This window comes from Cicer arietinum, chromosome 1, assembly GCF_000331145.2.
Source record: "Cicer arietinum cultivar CDC Frontier isolate Library 1 chromosome 1, Cicar.CDCFrontier_v2.0, whole genome shotgun sequence".
NCBI classification, from domain to species: domain Eukaryota; kingdom Viridiplantae; phylum Streptophyta; class Magnoliopsida; order Fabales; family Fabaceae; genus Cicer; species Cicer arietinum.
In genome coordinates this window covers 7,232,425-7,252,063 of record NC_021160.2, presented here as the reverse complement: position 1 = coordinate 7,252,063, position 19,639 = coordinate 7,232,425, and the positions used below count along the sequence as shown (strand labels likewise).

Here is a 19,639-nt window from a genome sequence, read left to right as displayed (position 1 = left end):
CTATATATATTTTTCTTGTGCGAAAAATATATATATATATATATATATATATATATATATATATATATATATATATATATATATATATGAGTTCTAGCTTTTTTTTTAAAAACTCTACTTCTATGAAAATGTCCAGAAGAAAATTATGTAAATACTTAAATCTCACTTATAGGATAATTCCGTTGAGAGCACACAATTTTATTTTTATTTTTTCAAAATCCGCTCAAATCCATGCATAATATTATGAAAAAGGATACAAATTTTTGAAATTTTCTTTGGATACTAGGAAACGAATTCAAACATAGCTTGTGACATAGTATATTATGACCATTATACATAAAAGAAGACTATCTTAAAACACACACAAAAAGTTTGTAACATACACAGCTCATGGCATGAATGAGCCTATTAATTACTTCTTTATTAGTGATTTAAAATCACCACACATTTCAACTATAGTAACCCTCTCAATCATTTAAATTGAGCTAACCATATCAGCCTCTGATGACTCTTTGGAGCTCACAATGACAAGGTCTAGTTCACTAGATTTCTTGTTAATAAAATTGCATTGCTTTCTAATTTCTCCTTTATTTCCCGTTAGCACATCAATATTACCCATTTTAATCATTGCATTCTTAAAACTCTCAAAGAAAGCATTTTGGTCACTACTGAATTTGTTAACAATGCTAGTGGTATCTGCACCTGGTGTTGAGAATAACTCTTGATCACTCTGAAGCAGACCCTTTTTGACCTTAAGATTGGAATAGTATGTGTTGTCTAATATATCAGGGGTAGTTGGGTCAAAATTGGCAAGAGTGGTTCCAGGTCCATTCTTAGGACATATTTTTTGTAATTCTTTTAAATATGTTGTATCAAGAGTTGGATCAGGTTTTCCAGTATTGCTGAAGTTGTATAATCGATCTATGAATAAAGAGCAACGTGCTCTTCCAAATGTATGAGCACCTGAAATCCAAACATCTACATAAGTCTATATTCTCCATCATGTGTTGTAATTATGTTGTAAAAAAAAGTTAATTTTATTATTAAAGATAGTTTATATAGAAATTGGTGTACACATATACCTGAAAGTGCAACTAGATCATTTGTGTTGAGACCTTGTGCAGCAAAGGAAGATTTTAGTTGAGTAAGGTTGAAAGAAGGACCTGGAAGATTTTGATTTGCAAGAGATTGATTTGCTGTTAAACTATCCCTTCTTCCCAGTGGAACCATCCAAGCAGGACCTCGTGTCTTTAAAAATAAATTTTATAATATTAAAAAATAATATATATACATATATAGCATTTTATTAAAATTTATGAAATATCAACTTTGGATTAGTCTATATTGAACCGTCTCTGTTTTTTACTAGTTAAAAATGTATAACAACTACTTGTTAAAAAAATCTAACATAACTTAAATATTGAACTAATCCGGTATGTACTAATTATTAATTTAAAAGACATTAGACATAGACTTTTAAGTTAAGATTTATATATATATATATTTATAGGTGAATTATTATTTAACTATAATTAGTGCAACCATTATTATATGTTAAATGAAATATAAGACAGGACATATATTTACCAGAATAGAAGATATTCCAGCAGCAAGAGCAAGAATATCAGCACAAGAAACTGTATTAGGACAAACATTTTCCACTTTAGTCTTAATCTCATTTACAACATCCAAACCTCTTAATGAATTTACATTTGGAAAAGCTTGTTGTTCGCTCACAATAGTAGCAGTGTTATTCAGCAAAACCGATGCATCACAACCCTGTTACAGTCATAGACAATTACAATATCAATTAATAAGATCTAAATAAGATCTTAGAGATATATATAAATTTATACTTACTTGAACAAAACAATCATGAAAGTGAAGCCTTATGAGACTTGCAAGCATACGAGGATCCTTTGTTGAAACATTCCATAGGACTTGGTATACAAGAGAATGCAATTGGGGACAAGTTTTGCTATAAAACAATGGATCAAGTTGTGCATTTGAGGAAAAGGGTAACACTCCAAACACAACCACTACACAACACAAAGTTGATACTATGAGACGAAGAGAGACCATTTTTTCTCTTATTGATATTAGAGCTATATGTGTTTCAACTTGCTGTTTTACTAGGCAAACTACCCTTTATTTATAGGGACATAAATAGTACTAATAATTATAACTAATTTCTTAATATGTTAATATGTGTAAATATGTGTAAAACAAGACATTTATAGACATGTTAATTACTTCTCAATATGTTAATAATTATAACTAATTTCTCAATACGTAAATATGTGTAAAACATGAAATTTACTAATATATATGTTAACTATTTCTTAATATGTTAATGATTGTAACTCATTTCTTATATGTTAATGTGTAAAACAAGAAAATTTTGCTTACAAATTATAAGGCTGGAGGAAGTATTAATATTATTAAACTAATTTTTTTTTGATTGATTACATTAAATATGCTGAATATTTTACTCCAACTATTATCTTAAATATTTTTTTGAGTTAGAATAAAAAAAGGTGCAATTTGAGAAGGAAAAAAAAATCATCTCACGTGCCTTTTTAAATTATTAGGTGTATTTATTATTTTTTTTCTCAAACATATCATTTACAATACTACTAATTTATATTATAATATAAAAATTTGAAATATTATTTAATTAGAAATACTATTTTCCATAAAAAAAATTGAAATATTATTTTAATAACATATATACAATCATTCCCTATTATTCTTAATATATTATATATGTACAAAAAAAATAATGTGTACTTATGAAAAGGAACAAATATAATAATACATTAAAGAGTTCAAAACATGAATGGACTAAGCATGTTGGCCGGAACGGTAAGCAAGCTTCAAACTCAATATATGTATTGGCAATATTGTTAGCTATAACACCAATTTGGATTATATGCATTTGGATTATATGCGGTGAGTATCTCAGTTGTTGGATAAGATTGAGTGATTTATATTTTAAAATTAAGATAATTCAATAGTAACCAAACGATCGAGATTAGGTGATTTCGTTCATTTACAACTTACATGATTATAGCTGCACCCAACTTATATCTCTATGAGACATATTTTATCAAAATTAGGTTTTCTATATTCATTCACTATTCAATAAAATACAGTGGTATTAGGAATTGTAAGAAGAAAAAAAACTTTTTCTTTAAAAGCTAACTATCATAGAAATCGTTGTACAATCTAAATTCTATGTTATTATATTGTATACTCTTTTGTACAGATAACAAGGTTGTCTTAAATAATTTTATTTTATATTTTTTTATACGGTTAATAGGGTGATCTTAAATAATTTAGAGATTCTATTTTAATCTTAAAAATTAGACTCTTAATAAAAAGAAACATTACAAACTCAAAAACAGTCATTATTTATTTAAATAAAAAATAACATAAAAAATTAAACCCTCTTTTAAATAACATAAAAAAGAGCCATGTTCTAACCCACCAAATTTTGTAATACTCAAAAATCCAAACAAACATAAAAAATACATATGTTATGTTGTATCTGATTGTAACAAGTCAAAATAAAACAAAATTGTCCATAAATATTAAAAGCTCAAAAAATGTTGTAATCACATAGACAAAGTAACTAAAAAATAAATCCAAGTGAAATTAGGAACAATTTGGACGGTTGTAATGTATGAAAAGTTAAATACACGTTAATTTGTAAAAATGTTGTGAGGTTTGAAATGACTTAGTGGTTGGATTTGTGATTGGGATGTAAATGTTTTGGGTTTGAATTTTAGGTATCGTAAATTTTATTTTACAACGTGTTTTTTTTTTCTATTTTTCTTTTTTATTTAAAATAGGTGGTTTAGAGTTAATTTTTAATATGAAATCACTCATTTAAATTGTATATTTCATTTTCTATAATTCAACTAAATTATTTTTTCACATATTCAGTTTTCTTTTGTGATATCTTCGTCTTAGTGTTTTTTTGGTTTTTCGATTTGTTGCATAATTTTTATTTTTATTTTAGATTGACAAATCAATTTCGATCAGATACAAATTCAATCAATGACTATAACATCTTAAAGTTATAGCTGCAGTGAAGACATGAATATTCTAGACACCCCAATTTTATCTTATATGGAGACTTTGTTACTTTTTTAGATATTTTGTCATTTTAAGTTATTAACTAGATTGATGGAAATTTGTTCGCAGATTCGTCATTTTTTATTTTAATGACTTTAAATTGTATAGTTCTTGATCGCGGTAACTTCTACAATTTAAATAAATAAATACTGTGTTTTAATTAAAAAATCATTCAATCATTGAAAAGTTAACACACTCATTTTTTATTAACATATAAAAATTTTAAACTACATAAGAAAATAAAATAAATAAATAAAAAAATAAACTATGAATTGGGTCATCGAGTTAATTGGATTGACCCATATCCATGAATATCCTATCTCGCATATATAATATCTTATCTCTACTCATTCAAAGTCTAGTTAGACAATTTGGTTTTTGAAATCTTTTTTGGAAGGCCAAGACGACTATAAGAAATGGTGTTAGTTAGACAATTGTTTTGGCGAAGGCTAGACGACTATTAGAAATGGTTAAAAAAGTTGTTAAACTGAGAGATACAGTGACATAATATATCATATAAGTTTAATAATTTAACGTGTAAAAAGAAGGCAAATGCTATATACCAACTATATTTACTATTGACTAATAATTAAAAAATATTTAACATTGTAATTTAGAGACGTCGTATATTAGAAGTAAGTACTTGTATTTATTTCTGTAACTGAGATAATGATTTAAATTATGTTAATTAAACAATATATATATATATATATATATTAAATTTATATCAATTAGATTATATCTTATTCTTAAAAAAAAAAATATTAAAAATTATTATTTTTGAATAATATCATTAATCACCGTTAAAATTTTTGAAAAATTTGTTAAGTATCATTCAACTCTCACATTGAAAAGCATGTTATCTTAATATCCCACCTATTGCTTGTCATTGAATATTTAGAGAGAAAGACTTTTATATTTTGGTACAGGGACTCTGGACGGAGTTTTTAATAAAAAAATCAATGAAGTTGTCACCGTCAAATTTTATAGATTATTTTAAACAAAAGTTGGTGGTAAAAAGAATGTGATTTTTGTTTTCAATGTAATTTTAATTTTTCCTTTTCAAATTATACCTATTAATTCATATAATAACTTAATTCATTTATACAATTAAAATATTAAGTCTTTATACAATTAATTAATTGTAATTAACCATTATGTCATTAAAAATATTTAATTTTTATTATAATTATCTTTAAAATCATACTCATAAATAGTTGTAATAGTACATATTAACAAGGTAAAACTTTTAATTTATTATTAAAGATGCTAAACTCTTAATATAAATACATTATTTTTTATTTATTATTCCATCAATTTGCATCTATTATAATTAGAATGCACCAACCATTAGCAATGATAATTTAGTATATTCTAAAATAAGAGACATAATTTAAATCTCTCCAAGAGTCCGCTTGTTTTAGACTAAAAAAATTATTTTAATTTCATATTTTTAAAAATGATTTTAATGAGAATTTATTTGAAATAACACTCCCTCTAAAATAAAATATATAAAAGAAAACGTAGTTAAAAAATTGATGTATCTAAACTAAATATTTAAACCAAATAAATCAATCTTTTAACAACTATTTTTGTTTATATTTTATTCTAGAGTAGTATAAGTTATTATAGACTAATTTTTTTTTATATATTAAAAAATAATTTTGACATTCAGTAGCTTAAATATTAATTGTTGCACATTTTAACATAATAAAAATTACATTTTTTTTATTAAAAAAAAAGAAAATGTTTTTGAAAATAAATTTTATGATAAAATATTCAAAACAATTTATTATTTTAAGAACATTTTGAATTTTTTTGAAATTTGATTTTTTTTTAAAGTTGTAGCGAAAAATGCTTAAAATGATTTCTTATGAAAAGCTACACAAAATATGTAATTTCAAAAAGATGAAATGCTTAAAATGTATTGTTAAAAATATAATTTAAAAAATGATTAAAATAAAAAGTTATTCATAAAAAATCATTTTTGAGAGATACAATTTTTTTTTATAAAAAAAAATAATTTTTATGATGTTAAAATCTTTAATAATACGTATCTAAGAATGTCAAAATTATTTTTTTTAATCAACAAAAAATGATTTTAAAATAATTTATACTATTTTTAAATAAATTCTCATAAAAATAAATTTTAAAAATATAAAATTAAAATTATTTTTTAAAATCTAAAACAAACTGACATAATATCTTATTTGAAGTTTTTTAACTTATCTTTCAAAAAATTATAAATTTAAGATAAAATCCTTTAAAAATAAATATTAAAAGAAATTGTACTCGGGCTTAAACCTTACTTTTTTGTATCATTGAAATTCATCTCATTCATAACTAAATACTTAGAGAGCAACTAACAACAATGTCGCTCGACCAAATAGCCTATAATGTCATAGCAATAGCAAATTTGGTTTGGACCGGACCATCAAATTCTGCACATAAGAATACAATATGTCGCGTGTTGGTTTTATATATATGAGTAAGTGTTCATCCCTCATATTAGCAACACAAAATATGGATCACTATGTATAGGCTCAAGGCATAATTTTTTTTACGTCTCTATGTATAGGCTAAAAAAGAATAAATAGTTCTTTTTTTTAATGTTATGTGATGTTATTATAATTTTTTTTATATAAAGGTGTAGATATTTAAAATTAAAAACTATTATATTTACAAGACTATAATTAAAAGTTATTATATTTACAAGGACCAAAAACATATTTAAAAGTTTTATCTATTTAAGTTCGTAGAAATTCTATCGATTAAGAACAATATAATTTAAAGTTGATAAAATCAAAAGGGATGAATATACAATTAATCTCACATAAGTTAATAACATAAACAATACAATATTTACAAATATAATAAAGTTTATAAATATAATAAAATAGAGATGTCTAAAATACCATGTCTCTGAAGTTGTATTGGAATGAAGTTGACATCTCCATATGAATCAAATGAACATCACATTAAATAGAAAAACAAAAACAACCTTGTAATAAGATGCGAAACTAAAATAATGTTGCACTAAGATGACAAAATCATAAAATAAAATAAAAAACATGAAAGAAAACTAAATATATGACGAAATCATTTATTTAGATAAGAGATAACAAAGAAAAAAAATTGAAGGTGATTTCGAACTAAAAATTAATCGTAAATCACTTCTCGCGGATGAAAAAAAAAATCACTTCTTGCGGATAAAAAAAAAATAACCAAAGAGAAGGGCGGCACCTGCTAGGTTTCTGTACAGCCCGTCCACTTTCAAAACTTTGTTATTGTAGTATAGGAAATTATTAAAATTATATATCTCTAAATGTATTTTATGTTAGTAATTTTATAGATCAAGTTGGCAAAAAAAAATACACGTGAAAATTAAATTAAATAACAAAAGACACATTTAAAAACAAAAATGATTAATATAAGACATATTTAAATTTATTTTTATAATTTTAATATATTTTAAAACTATTTAATATGACAACATTTCACACAACAACACTAGTGTGTGGTTGGAGATTTAGAAATATCCAACACTAAGAACAACATTCATCACATATAATCTCTGGTGATTGTGAGTTTATATTTTTGTTTTTCTTTAAAATATCTTAAATTTCAGTTGAACTTCATAGTGAACACAAAGAGTTAAAATTCTATTTTAAGTTGAAATATGAAATAATATTATGAGTCTAAAAAAATATGTTAAGTATATAGTTTGTTTTATTTTCATATATAATATATTAAAAAAAAAAAAAAGTTAATACCTCTAAACATTTGAGATTGTGTGTGATCGTTCCTTTCACACACACTCAGAGCCCTCTCTAACTTTCACACATTTAAAAATATTCAAATATAGTAGATATACAATCTATAAGGTAGATATGAGATGTTATTACTATTTATCATATCATTTGTTTTTTGTCTATTAAGTATTAAAAATTAGGTTTTTTCAAAATCAAGTAGGTTCGATTAATTATGTTGAATTGTTCTAAATATACTCATATCTAAAATATACTTTAGCGTGTGGTTGGAGACATTGAGCGTGTAATTCAACAAAATTAAGCATGTTAGAGTTCTTCACACAAAAACAAAATATTATTATGATGAAAATTGAAGACTTACCAGGCATTAGAAATGACAATTAGACACATATTTAGTGGGTATCTGGAAAAAAATCTATAATAGGTAGGGTAAAAACTCGCATAATAGGTATGAGCATGAAGAAGGGTAATTATCCGTAAAATTAAGCGGGTATGGGTGCGGGTACGTGTACTATAGTACCCACTCCGGCCCGCACCTGCACTTATATAAATATATTATTTATTTATTATATTAGTGTTTAATTTAATTAATTATTTTCTTTTATATTTTAACATCTATTAATATCGTTGGACCATTATAATATTTATAATTGAAACATAAACGTTTGCAATTTTTTTAAGAATCTGATTATGATAAATAAGTAAATAATTGTGATTTTATAACTAATAGTTATATTTTATTAATCGTGACTTTATAATTATATTTGCAACTTTGTATCAATTATCTTAGATAATATTGTCGTATGACTTGCAATTTCACAAAATATTATTATGGATATTTAAATATGTATTGTAACGAGTGTTCATTTGAAATGTTTTGAGTTAGAAAATATTTTAGTTTATAATATTTTATGATTGGATTTAAGATATTTGAATAATTTTTAAATTTAATCACAATAATATCATTTATTTATCGATTTTTTTAGTTAAAGTGTGGGTAACGGATATGGGTTCGGGCACTTAAGTAACTAGAGGGGTAAGGATACTGATATTAAAGTTGATACAGGTATGAGTATTTTTTTAAATCGCGGGTATGGAGACGGATACTATAATACTCTACCCAAACCCTACCTGTTGCCATCCCTACCAGACATATGTTCATATGTGTACCAAATTTTTTATAATAATAAAAAATTATATGATAAATATAATATTTAATTAAAATTTATTGAAAATATGAGGTCCATTTTTAGATCCGGATCTTATTAGACAAGCTCTTTTCTTGTTATATCAAGTCATATAGAACAATACAATTTTAAAATAACTGGACTTAAATTTTATTCAAAAAAATTGGGCTTGATTTAAATTTTACAAACGCTCATTTTGCAGAAATAATCACTTTGAAGTTTCATTGAGTTCAAAGCTAGGAAAATAGACAGTTTTTTTTTCTCTCTAATTTTGTTCGTTTGAGTAGTATATAATCCATTAAATTTAGAATGGCGTTTAGGAGAGTGGCACATCCCTATATACAATGTATGAACTTTACATATAATTTATCAATTAGAAAGTTAAATGAATAAAATAAGATAATGCAACATATAATTTAACATTTCGTGAGCTCTTTTGCCAAAAATAAAAAGTAGTAATATAAAGATTTAACGGTATTTGTATATAATTACTTGCACAATTTTTTTCAAATATTGTGATATTGCAATTTGTTTGAATATATATATATATGAAAGCAGTTTTCGAACATTTGAAAGTTGTAAGTTTGAGGGTTCAAGTAAATACTGCTAAAGCAATAGTTTTATGGCTTCATGAAAAATAAAATTTTTATTTAATTAAAAGACCTCAAAAAAAAATACTTAATAAAAATGCATCAAATTTTAATATTTTTAAAATTAAAATTTATAAATCTTTTCTAAATTTAATAGTGTCTTAATTGAAAAAGAAATATTACATAACATCAACTATATTAATTTAGTGATGTCAAATTAAAATTTAGAAAAATTCATTTATGCCTCGTTAAAATTCATTTTATGTCTCTATATGTGTTGGGTTGGCGCGGACAAATTTTTGCTTAATGTCTTTCAATGCAATGATATAGATGTTGCATAGTTGGAAATTGTTATGGTATTCGGTTCGGCAAAAATAGTGATTTTAATATAATATATCAATTTTTTCTCCGTCTAAATTATAAAAAAATATTTAAAGATTTTCGTTTTTAACTTTTAAGAAAATGTTGTGACTTTTAAAATTTAAACACTTTAAGTATTCCCATTTAATATTTTTCTTTTAAATATTAGTTGTTGTATTTAATATCTTGCACTTTTTATAAGGGGGATATACTCGTAAAAATATTTAAAAAGATAATAAGAAATAAGTTTATTAGTTTTTTTTTTTCTTTTTATGATTGACACTGTCTTGTCTATGATAATTGTAGCTTATACAAATGCAGTCAATTCATATTAGATCAACGATTATGCATATAAAAAAATGCATGAAATATTATAACAATGCAATTTGTAAAAAAGAATATCAATATGATTATCCATTTGTTTACTTGGATTATAAGTTATTAAATAAATAAAAACATCCAATAGTTGTATACCCAATCCATGAATTTTTAAACTTAATTAACAAACCAATATAAACAATTGAAAAAGTCATGTTTGAAACTTCATTTAGTAACTAACGTGTTGCTTCAATAGATATCTCTCATTAAAAGTCTTGTTTAAGACATTTGTTAATATTGTTATGATTTGACCTAAAAAAGACATTTGTTATGTTGTCAAAATAGGGAGGAATATCTCTGTAATAATAATAATTATTATTATTTTAAACCTATGTTAAAATATTGTTAAGTTGAAGCTTTTTTTTAAAATTAATTGGGGTAATACAGTTATTATAATTTTTCTATGCTCAAATTGGCTCCAAAAATATGAATTAATAGCATAACAAGAAAACACAGCCTTGTAAATAGAGATAAAAAGAAACCCAATATTGATAATATAGAGATATGCAGAGATTGTCTATGCACTATGGTTCTACTAAACACGCTCTGCAATAGTTGACATTAATCATTCATTTTATTCTTAAGAGTAAAAATTATTATTTTAACCCATGCCATAAACAAAATGCATTGTAAAGTAAAAAAAATTATCTCACCTTTTTCATTTAGGACTCTAATGTTACAATCCCTTTACAAATACATTGGTGTACACTTGTGGAGCCTACTAATTATCATTTTGATCCCAATACATAGTATTAAATGTGTAATGAACCATATGGTAAACTACAAGACCGATGAACATAATCTCAATTTCCTTTCATGGAGCACCCAATCTCCAGGTCTATTAAAAAAGAAGAAAAAAAGAACTCATACAAAGCAATCTAATCATATAATCATTTTCATAAGGAAAATAAGAAATCATTCAAAACGAGCCATATTGGTTAGTGGATCATCAATATGTAGTGCTTGGTGAAAGCACACATGCTAGTGATTAGAGTTTGTGTTAACATCTTCTAAGCTTCGCCTTTTCTTTTTTTTCCCTCTCCATGTCTTGACCGCCTTGGTGCCTCGTCTTCGCTTTCACTATCTTCATTCCTGAAGTTGTTTGCAGGAGCCCCACTTTGCTGATACTGCATTTCATCGTCAGGACCCCCACTTTGACTGAGCATGTCTTGACTCTTACCTTGCTCTTGTCCCGAACTGTACCTATCATTCCGATCATTTGTTCTTTGATCTCTCTTTGCAATGCGGTTCACATTCTGAGGTGGGGGTGGAGGGGGTGGAAACATTGGAGGCATATTGAGTGGCCTACCACCTCTTGGTGGGTTCGGACCTGGAACCCCCATTCCCCCCATAAAGGGACCACGTCCAGGATTCATCATCATCCCAAATCCACCACCGGGAAACATTCCAGGTTGTGAAGGTCGTCCTCGGAACATCATGGCAGCAGGAGGGCCTGCAAAATCACCAGAGAACCTAGGACCATATGGACCAAAACCTCGGGGGCCCATGCCAAAAAGATCTGGCATACCAAAACCATCGGGGGCACCAGGCCCATAGGATAATCCATCACCCATCATTACAGGGTTAAAACCTTGCATTCCAGGCATGGGTCTGGCTCCACGCCCGAGAGGCATGTGAGGAGGCCACATCATACCTCTGCCCCTACCTCTGCCTTGACCCACTGGCACAACAGCTTGAACAAAGCTTTCCTCCTCTTCATCACTTTCTTCCTCTTCCTCCTCTTCATTGTCTTCAAATGGGACAATATCTGGATTTTCTCCTGCATTATCTGGGTTTACTCCCTTTGCTTTCTCTTCTTCTCGTTTAGACTCCGCTGCAATTGAGATAGCCTGTAAACATGATCACGGAAACCGAGATTAATCTAGTTCTTATAACATAGCAATGCAATGGTTTTATACGTCCCAAAACTATTCATTAAAATAGGCGACTCTTTAATAAGTCTACGAGAAAGAAAGAAATGATAACGGGATCATGTAAATTTAGTACAAGGACTTTTAACAAGACAAAAACAAATGATACCAACCTCATAAATAATCATGTTTTAAAAGTTTCTTAGCAAGAAAGTTCCATTCAAGGAAAACAAAATATACAAATCAAAAGTAAATTAATTTCTTAAATCATTTTGCTTTTCTCCATTTGTAGTTGTACATCACAAATCTATAATAGTTTCTATTCACCCAAAAAGTAATGATGGCAACTAAGGAGAGAACATACCATAAGTTCGCTATCCGGCTCAAGATAAAGCAAGGATGCCAACTGCTCTCCGATAGAGGGTTCCAGCTCCTGACAATCTCTACTTATCTGCAATTACATACACCAACAGAATATTAAGAAGTTCTTAATTGTTATGAACCTACTTTCTGAATAATAGAATCTGATATCATGTTGTGAACCCACCAACTTGGTAGCCGAAGTTTGTGGTTTGGTTTGAGCAAAACTTTTACTGTTATCGTTTTCTCTTTTCACTAATAATTGTTTCATGTTTTCAAAGACTTGTCAAGAAACAGTGAAAATAAAGGGCTCGTTGTTTCCTGATAAATCATTGAGTGCAGGAAACAGTAAAAATAGTGAACAGTTTTAACATTGTAAATGAAACAAAAATGTTTTGTCAAACCAAGCAAATCCTAAAGGTGTTAGGTAAAGACAAATGATTTCATAACTAACTGTAATAATACTCCAATATGATGAACAGCAGTTTCATACAAGTTAGAAAATAAATTGGATGTACAATTGGGCTGATAAACATAAAGGAGCGTGATGAACATCCAAAATGGCTAATTACTGGTCTTATCATCTACATATCAATACCACTTCCTGCAATATGGCACCATAAAGATCTATCCTGAAGATTGATACCGAAATATAGTTTCCACACTCGGCATGCATCCTTTGTTAAGCTAGAAATCAACACCAAGTCCCATCATTTGGGAGCTGATTGATTTCACTAACTGGTAGCTGTGACAAGATCTATATCAACTCTCATTTGTTAAATGCCAATCAGTTGATATTGAACACAACCAATGGTCAGAAGTGTCAACAGGCGACACTGTTTATGTAATATATTTTGCTAGAAGTAGGATTCCTTACTTAGTAGTGATGCAGAAAAGCTACCCAAAGAACCAAGCAGCAAGAGAGAGAACATTACCAAGAAAATAAGATAAAATTAAAAGTATAGCTATGGAGAAAGGTGGATTCAACAAAAAATTTAGAAGGATCACATCAACACCCAGATGGATCAATCCTTGCTGTATTCAACATGGAAGGGACATCAAAACATAATTTTCCTGTACAAGAACCACTAAGAAAGAAAAAAATGGTGCAGCGAGAGTAAAGCACAAATGCAAGAAAACAGCTCTTATTAAGGCTTCAAATTGGATCATAGAGATGGAAAAAATAATACCTTCACTGGTAAGTTCTCATTGTATGGATTTCTCAAATGTCGAGTTTTGTGGAATGACAGTTCACATAACTGCACATAAGAAATGTAATTAGACAGATTATTTTAATATACAAAACAAATCCGCATATATCATTTTGCAGTTTCCAATACTGGTTCATGGGGAAACTTCTCCCAGTTACCAACACTAAGGACAAAAAAACATTAATAAAGCCCCCTTTATTATACAATTTAAAAAATATGCTATTGCTTAGACAGCTGTTTTGATTCTGAGCTATTAGAAAGAAGAAAAATTCAGTTTGCAATAAGAAAAAATAAAAAAAATGAATCTCTCAAAATTTCTCCTTTTTTGGGAGAAAAGCTGAACCTTATTTAATCAAGCAAGCAAATGAGCAGAGCACATTTTTTATCTTTGTAAAATGTCGAGTGAAACTTATACATAGCATATTTCATTTTTAATTCCAGTGAAACACACATCACTTTTAAAAAATATTACCAGTTTCATAATATGGAAAATTGAATAAAGAAAATAAATGGACCATATTAGATTCTACCACACATATTTGGTTCTTGAACATTAGGTTTCTCCTTTCACCTTTGAGCAATTCTATAGCATTGTCAGTGAGTATGTCAACACAATTCTCAGGTATATTAAGTGTGAGAGAACTGTATATTCATGGTAACAAAATGACAATTTTGATTATAAAAAGCATAAAGCTATAGAATTTTGTATGAAGTTCTTGAATTCATGTGCAACAAAAACAACGTACACCACTACACAACTATTAATGCTTGCACCACAAATCTTCAAGAAAAGTCATCAAGAGACTCTCCAAAATCCAAATCATACAGGGAACTGCTCACCATAAAATGACAAAGGTACCCCTCCAAATATTATATTGCGACCAAAATGAAAAAAGTAATTAATTTAAAAGTTTCTGTAACCTAGCAATTTATAAGTTTAATTTTCCTTATGCTACAATCTTATTGAGTATGCTTCCGGTATGTTTGGCTTCAACTTAGGGAATAACACTATTGCTATCCCTCAGATAAATGAACTAGGGAATAGGGATATTGATGGATGGGTTGTTGTACCTTCAACCATTTAACAGAGAAATTCCGCCCGTAATGTGCCGTTCCATGAGCATATTTCCAGTTCCCTCCAGCAACAGAACCGCCAATTCTTGATGTCATCTTTGCACATCCCTGCCAAAATATAGAAAGGTTTAGGTCCAGTGGCTTTGCCATAGCCAAAGTAAAGTCATCCGATGGTTTTTTTTCACTGGAAAAATATAAAGTCCTCAACTCACAGTTAAAAAGTGTTAGATACCGGTGGAGCAGCATCTTAATGAAACATAACTTACATAAGCTATTCGTAAATTATTCAACTAGCCTATTTAGTACATATAATGCATATTTGAAAATACTGTGGCATCCCTCTTGCCGTGTTAAACTATCAGCAAAGGGCCATTTAACAAGCAAGCAACAATACATAATTGGGCCGATGCATTTCTTCTCATGCATAATAAAACACCAGGTTTAAATATCACATCAAAATGAAGGAAGTGAAATCAATTACTTTCTTATCATATATATATATATATATATATATATATATATTTATCATTTTAATTCTTCAACTCTAATTCTGGTTCTTAACATAAAAAAATTAAAATACTCAGGATTTATATAGAAAATACTACTGGTGTTAGCAGATACTAAAAATAAATCGTTGATTTACTTCTAAAAGCCTCCAAATCAGAACAGAAGCAATTTTTGAGATTTATTACATGTTCTGTCAGCAGACAGACCTTGATATGCCGCTGCAAATTTGAGATAGAGAAAGATAAAAAGGACAATAACAACTCTTGAAAAGGAATACCAAAGAACCCATGACAAACATCAGATTTTTTAGGTGTCTGATCATCAACAATAAGAAGTACCAACTAGCTTGCATGGGTGTACGTTACACTAAGAGGCTGTGCAGAGATTTAAAATGAGTTCCAGAAATGGAGCTATAATAGTAAGCCCCAAGACTCATGCCGTATACATTAATTTCTCACCTTAATAATCAAATCAAATATATCATCTATATGCGTCCTACATTTTAGAGAGGTGCTTCATATTTTCATTTCCACAGTCCATTGGATTGCAAAGAGACCATTGGCTTAAATCCATAAAATTAACAAGCGTAGCCAAGTAGGAGGCAGAATTCCAAACATACCTGGAAATGTCGAGTACGGTTGACTGAGAAAATCAATATCACATTTTCCACCGAGTCAAATGCTTCATTTAGTTTTGATTCATTGCTCCTTTGAGTTGCCCATACTCCTTGTTGTACAGATAACTCCAAATTTTCACGATTGCAACTCTTAACAATAAAATACCTAAGGTTTTTAGAAAGGTATATTAATGTAATTCATATAGGTAAGAAAATTGTGATTCAACTGAAGCAACACAAAGGATATTAAATTAAAATTTGAACACAAACCACTCGTGACAACTTATCCATCTTTAGAATTCTGGACCTCATCACCATGCACTAATCTTATTTAGTAATGGTCACCTGATTAGAATCATGCACCAGGTAATAATAATGCACATTCTAGCATAAGATCAATACCAAAACTTTATTTGTGAGAATAATAGACGACAACTTGATAACAAACAGGAAAACAGAGAAAAATTATAATAATAACAGAAAAGAATAATAATATCAAAGTTAACAAGATAATCTTTCATTTTCTTCTTTCAATGTCAAAACGTTTCTATTTAATAGAAAAAACTTCTCACTTGCTTCAAGTGAAACTTTAATCTTCATTTTGTATGTTACGAACTGCAATTGCAGCCTGACAATTTTTAATAATAATAAGTGGTAGTGAAGACTTGAAGCTTGGCTTATCCAGGTATCATATTTCTATGATGAATTAGAAACCAGACTGAGAACTTTGTATAGTTCATCTAATTAAGCTTAAAATGTTGTTTAAGCGTGTGGTAGTTTGCTTAGAAAAACCACGTCCCTAGGACTTCACCGTAATAAGCTAGGGATTGAAGCTTCAACTTGGCCACATGATGGACGTGTTTCGACCTTGATTTCAATCACGGACTAAACATTTCAAAGTCAAAATTGGTAGTACAAATTATGCAAGAAAACAACTAGAACTGGTAATTTAACAGCCAATGTCATACAACATGAAATATACGTGTAGACTGCAAAGCGGACAGCAGCATTCTTAGGAGAATCTAACTACATAAGGAAAATATTGGTACGATATCCCAAACAGAAAATACTTAAATGTTTATCCTACTTGTAGTATTAAATATTTATGTAACTATAAGCATATTGAAAACATAGTTTACTGAGGCCAACTGAAAACTACAAGACACTAACACACCTAGATATTCCTTGAGGTAAAGGGGTTGCAGTTCGATTGGCTTGATTGGGCTGACCATTAGCAAGATTTTGTGTTTGGATCTGGCTGACTTGCTGCTGAGACTGTTGAACTTGTTGCTGCTGCTGGACATTTCCTGACTCGGCAGCTAACGGTTTTCCAGCCACACCTTGGTTTGCAGAATTAATTCCTTGAGGAAACTGAGACTTTTCAACTTGTTGAGTATAGCTAGAACCCCTTTGTTGGATAAATTTGTGAGAATTGTTAAAATTGTATGAATATAAATGTTGGATCTTTTGAAGGACTTCTTCTATTGGAGGAGGAGGTCCAGGAGATTTTGCATGCCTGTATCGACAATCTGGTCCATTAGGACAAAATCCTAACTTGTACCTGCAGAAGCACAAATATCAAAATCATAATCGTACAGTTTGATAATCTCATTTTTTATATAGTGAAGAAGCTATAGACAGATATAACTGACCAAACATGGGACGAAACTACGAGAGCATTTGTCTTTAATAAAAAAAAGAAAACTGTTTATAGAAGAGTGCAGTGAAAACTAAATAAATGCAACTACAGTAGAATAGCAAACCCTCTTAGACAACACTGACTAGCATAGAAGAGAACAGATTACATAATCCAAGATTCCAAGCACATTAAAACAACCAATACGTCCTTCCAATCTCTTTGAATATCAACAAAAAAGGAAGCTTCGTATAAAACTTCATTACAGAACATCATTGTGATGCCAGGAAGTGATACTATACCATTAACAAATAAGGCAGAAACTTCTCTGCAGCAACTCATTCCCTCCAGTGAAATGTACCGAAGTCCAAACTATCACATCCACAGAAATGAGTTGTGAAGCTCCACCAACTATTATGGGTTAACCCACTGCTCAGAAAATATGCCAAAGAGATCATTCCAAACAATCCAGTAGCTAGAATGTAATGCATAATGAAAGTGAAAACTAGAAATTCAAACCAGCATAAATGTTTGATAAATAAAAAGAACAGAAGACCTGAACATTTGATCTCTTTGCATATTCATTATTTTCTGAGACCCCCCGTTGATCAGTCCAAACTTATAAATTTATCAGGCATTGAAAAAATCAACACCTTTTCATAGACCATGATGACCACCTATTTCCAGTTGTGATCTATCAACATGGGGAGGTGAAAACAAATTTTTGGCTTGGAATTATGGACATAAAAAACAACTTAGCTCTAATTAAAATTAAATAAAGACTCAATTTACGAGCAAGATTGCAGTATAGCTTAATTGTCAATTTGCCACTGATGTTTTTATGATTGGGATGTTAGGATGATGTCAAGTTAGATTATCCACCAGACTGTTTTCCCGATAACTTACCCAACTGCTTTAAAAAAGACACGACTCTATATGTCTAAGGTTATTAATTAATACATCTATCATTTATCAATCATCATCACACGTTTTACTTCTATAACACCAACTTTCACCAATCCAACCTTCCTTTCTGGGTACATAAGTTGCATAGCAGCAACTTCACTTAACAATTCCGTAACCAGGAAGAAAAAAAAAGGATCTGGACCAACTCATCCAACTCAAAAACAAAGTAAAATAATATTTGATCCATAATCGAATGCCATCCTTTCATCTAATCAAAAAGCCCTAGTGTATATAACAGGCAATCATTGCATTTACACCTAACCATAAACACAGACAAGAAGAATGTTTTTAATAAGCCAAACAACTTCAGAGCGTTGAATCCTTTATTACATAACCAGTAACCATAACAACCAATCACTAATCCACTAATTAAACTCAATCAAAAGCAACCAGCCAAGTGATTGAGCTCAAGTGTTTAATGTGCTTCAGTTAAGAACGAATCGTTCGAGGATCCAAGTTCAAACCCCGGTCGGAACAATTCAAAGTCAGACTTAACCTACCTCCAAATCATAACTTTGGATTACTAGGGCCCCATTCTCTTGGGAATTAGAGGATTAAAACAAAAACACTCAACTCAATCAAAAGCAACAACACAAACAAAAAATCTTCAATAACACATAATTCCTCACATAATCACTCAATTTAAGCACAAAAAAGAGCAATAATCAATCCTCACATAATCCACACCCTAAATTCGAAGGAATCACATATATATACATACATATATACAATAGAATATACAAATACATACATGTTACATTCCTTGATATCTTCATTGGTGTGTTTATAAACACAATCCTGCTCACGACACTCTCCATACAACCTAAAAAACCGGCAAACCGGCATACGAGCCTTATCATACTGATGCAAAAACCCGCACGCTTCTCCCTTCATACACAAACTACGAAGCCAGTGTCGGCAAACCGTTTGCCGGAAGCTCCGTCGTCCAGGAATGTTGCCGGAGACGGGTTCA

At 29.1% G+C, this 19,639-nt stretch overlaps 2 protein-coding genes across 2 annotated transcripts in view; both read right to left on the bottom strand.

The window, feature by feature from the left end:
- Positions 1-260: 260 nt before the first annotated feature.
- Positions 261-2,143, bottom strand: LOC101505702 (peroxidase E5-like). The gene is made up of 4 exons (XM_012714370.2): positions 1,861-2,143; positions 1,588-1,779; positions 1,083-1,248; positions 261-963 (listed from the first exon to the last, which is right to left on the bottom strand). Exons 1-4 carry the CDS (start codon positions 2,080-2,082, stop codon positions 476-478), a joined length of 1,068 nt encoding a protein of 355 aa, XP_012569824.1. The 5' UTR covers positions 2,083-2,143; the 3' UTR covers positions 261-475.
- An 8,917-nt stretch (positions 2,144-11,060) lies between these two features.
- LOC101505369 (30-kDa cleavage and polyadenylation specificity factor 30) overlaps positions 11,061-19,639 on the bottom strand; it is a 9,026-nt gene continuing 447 nt past the window's right edge. Inside the window, exons 2-8 of the mRNA XM_027336313.2 lie at positions 19,418-19,635; positions 17,239-17,625; positions 16,068-16,230; positions 14,939-15,049; positions 13,847-13,915; positions 12,661-12,747; positions 11,061-12,275 (exon numbers count right to left, since the gene is read on the bottom strand). Coding sequence (XP_027192114.1) covers positions 11,436-12,275; positions 12,661-12,747; positions 13,847-13,915; positions 14,939-15,049; positions 16,068-16,230; positions 17,239-17,625; positions 19,418-19,635 — 1,875 coding nt within the window. The 3' untranslated portion in view covers positions 11,061-11,435. The remainder of the gene's footprint in view (positions 12,276-12,660; positions 12,748-13,846; positions 13,916-14,938; positions 15,050-16,067; positions 16,231-17,238; positions 17,626-19,417; positions 19,636-19,639) is intronic.

Excerpts from the sequence above, each read along its gene's own strand:
- LOC101505702 (XM_012714370.2), bottom strand. The coding sequence starts at position 2,082 with ATGGTCTCTCTTCGTCTCATAGTATCAACTTTGTGTTGTGTAGTGGTT. Across the intron at positions 1,780-1,860 it reads TTCATGATTGTTTTGTTCAA|GGTTGTGATGCATCGGTTTT; the intron begins GTAAGTATAAAT and ends TGACTGTAACAG. Across the intron at positions 964-1,082 it reads TGATCTAGTTGCACTTTCAG|GTGCTCATACATTTGGAAGA; the intron begins GTATATGTGTAC and ends TTTGGATTTCAG.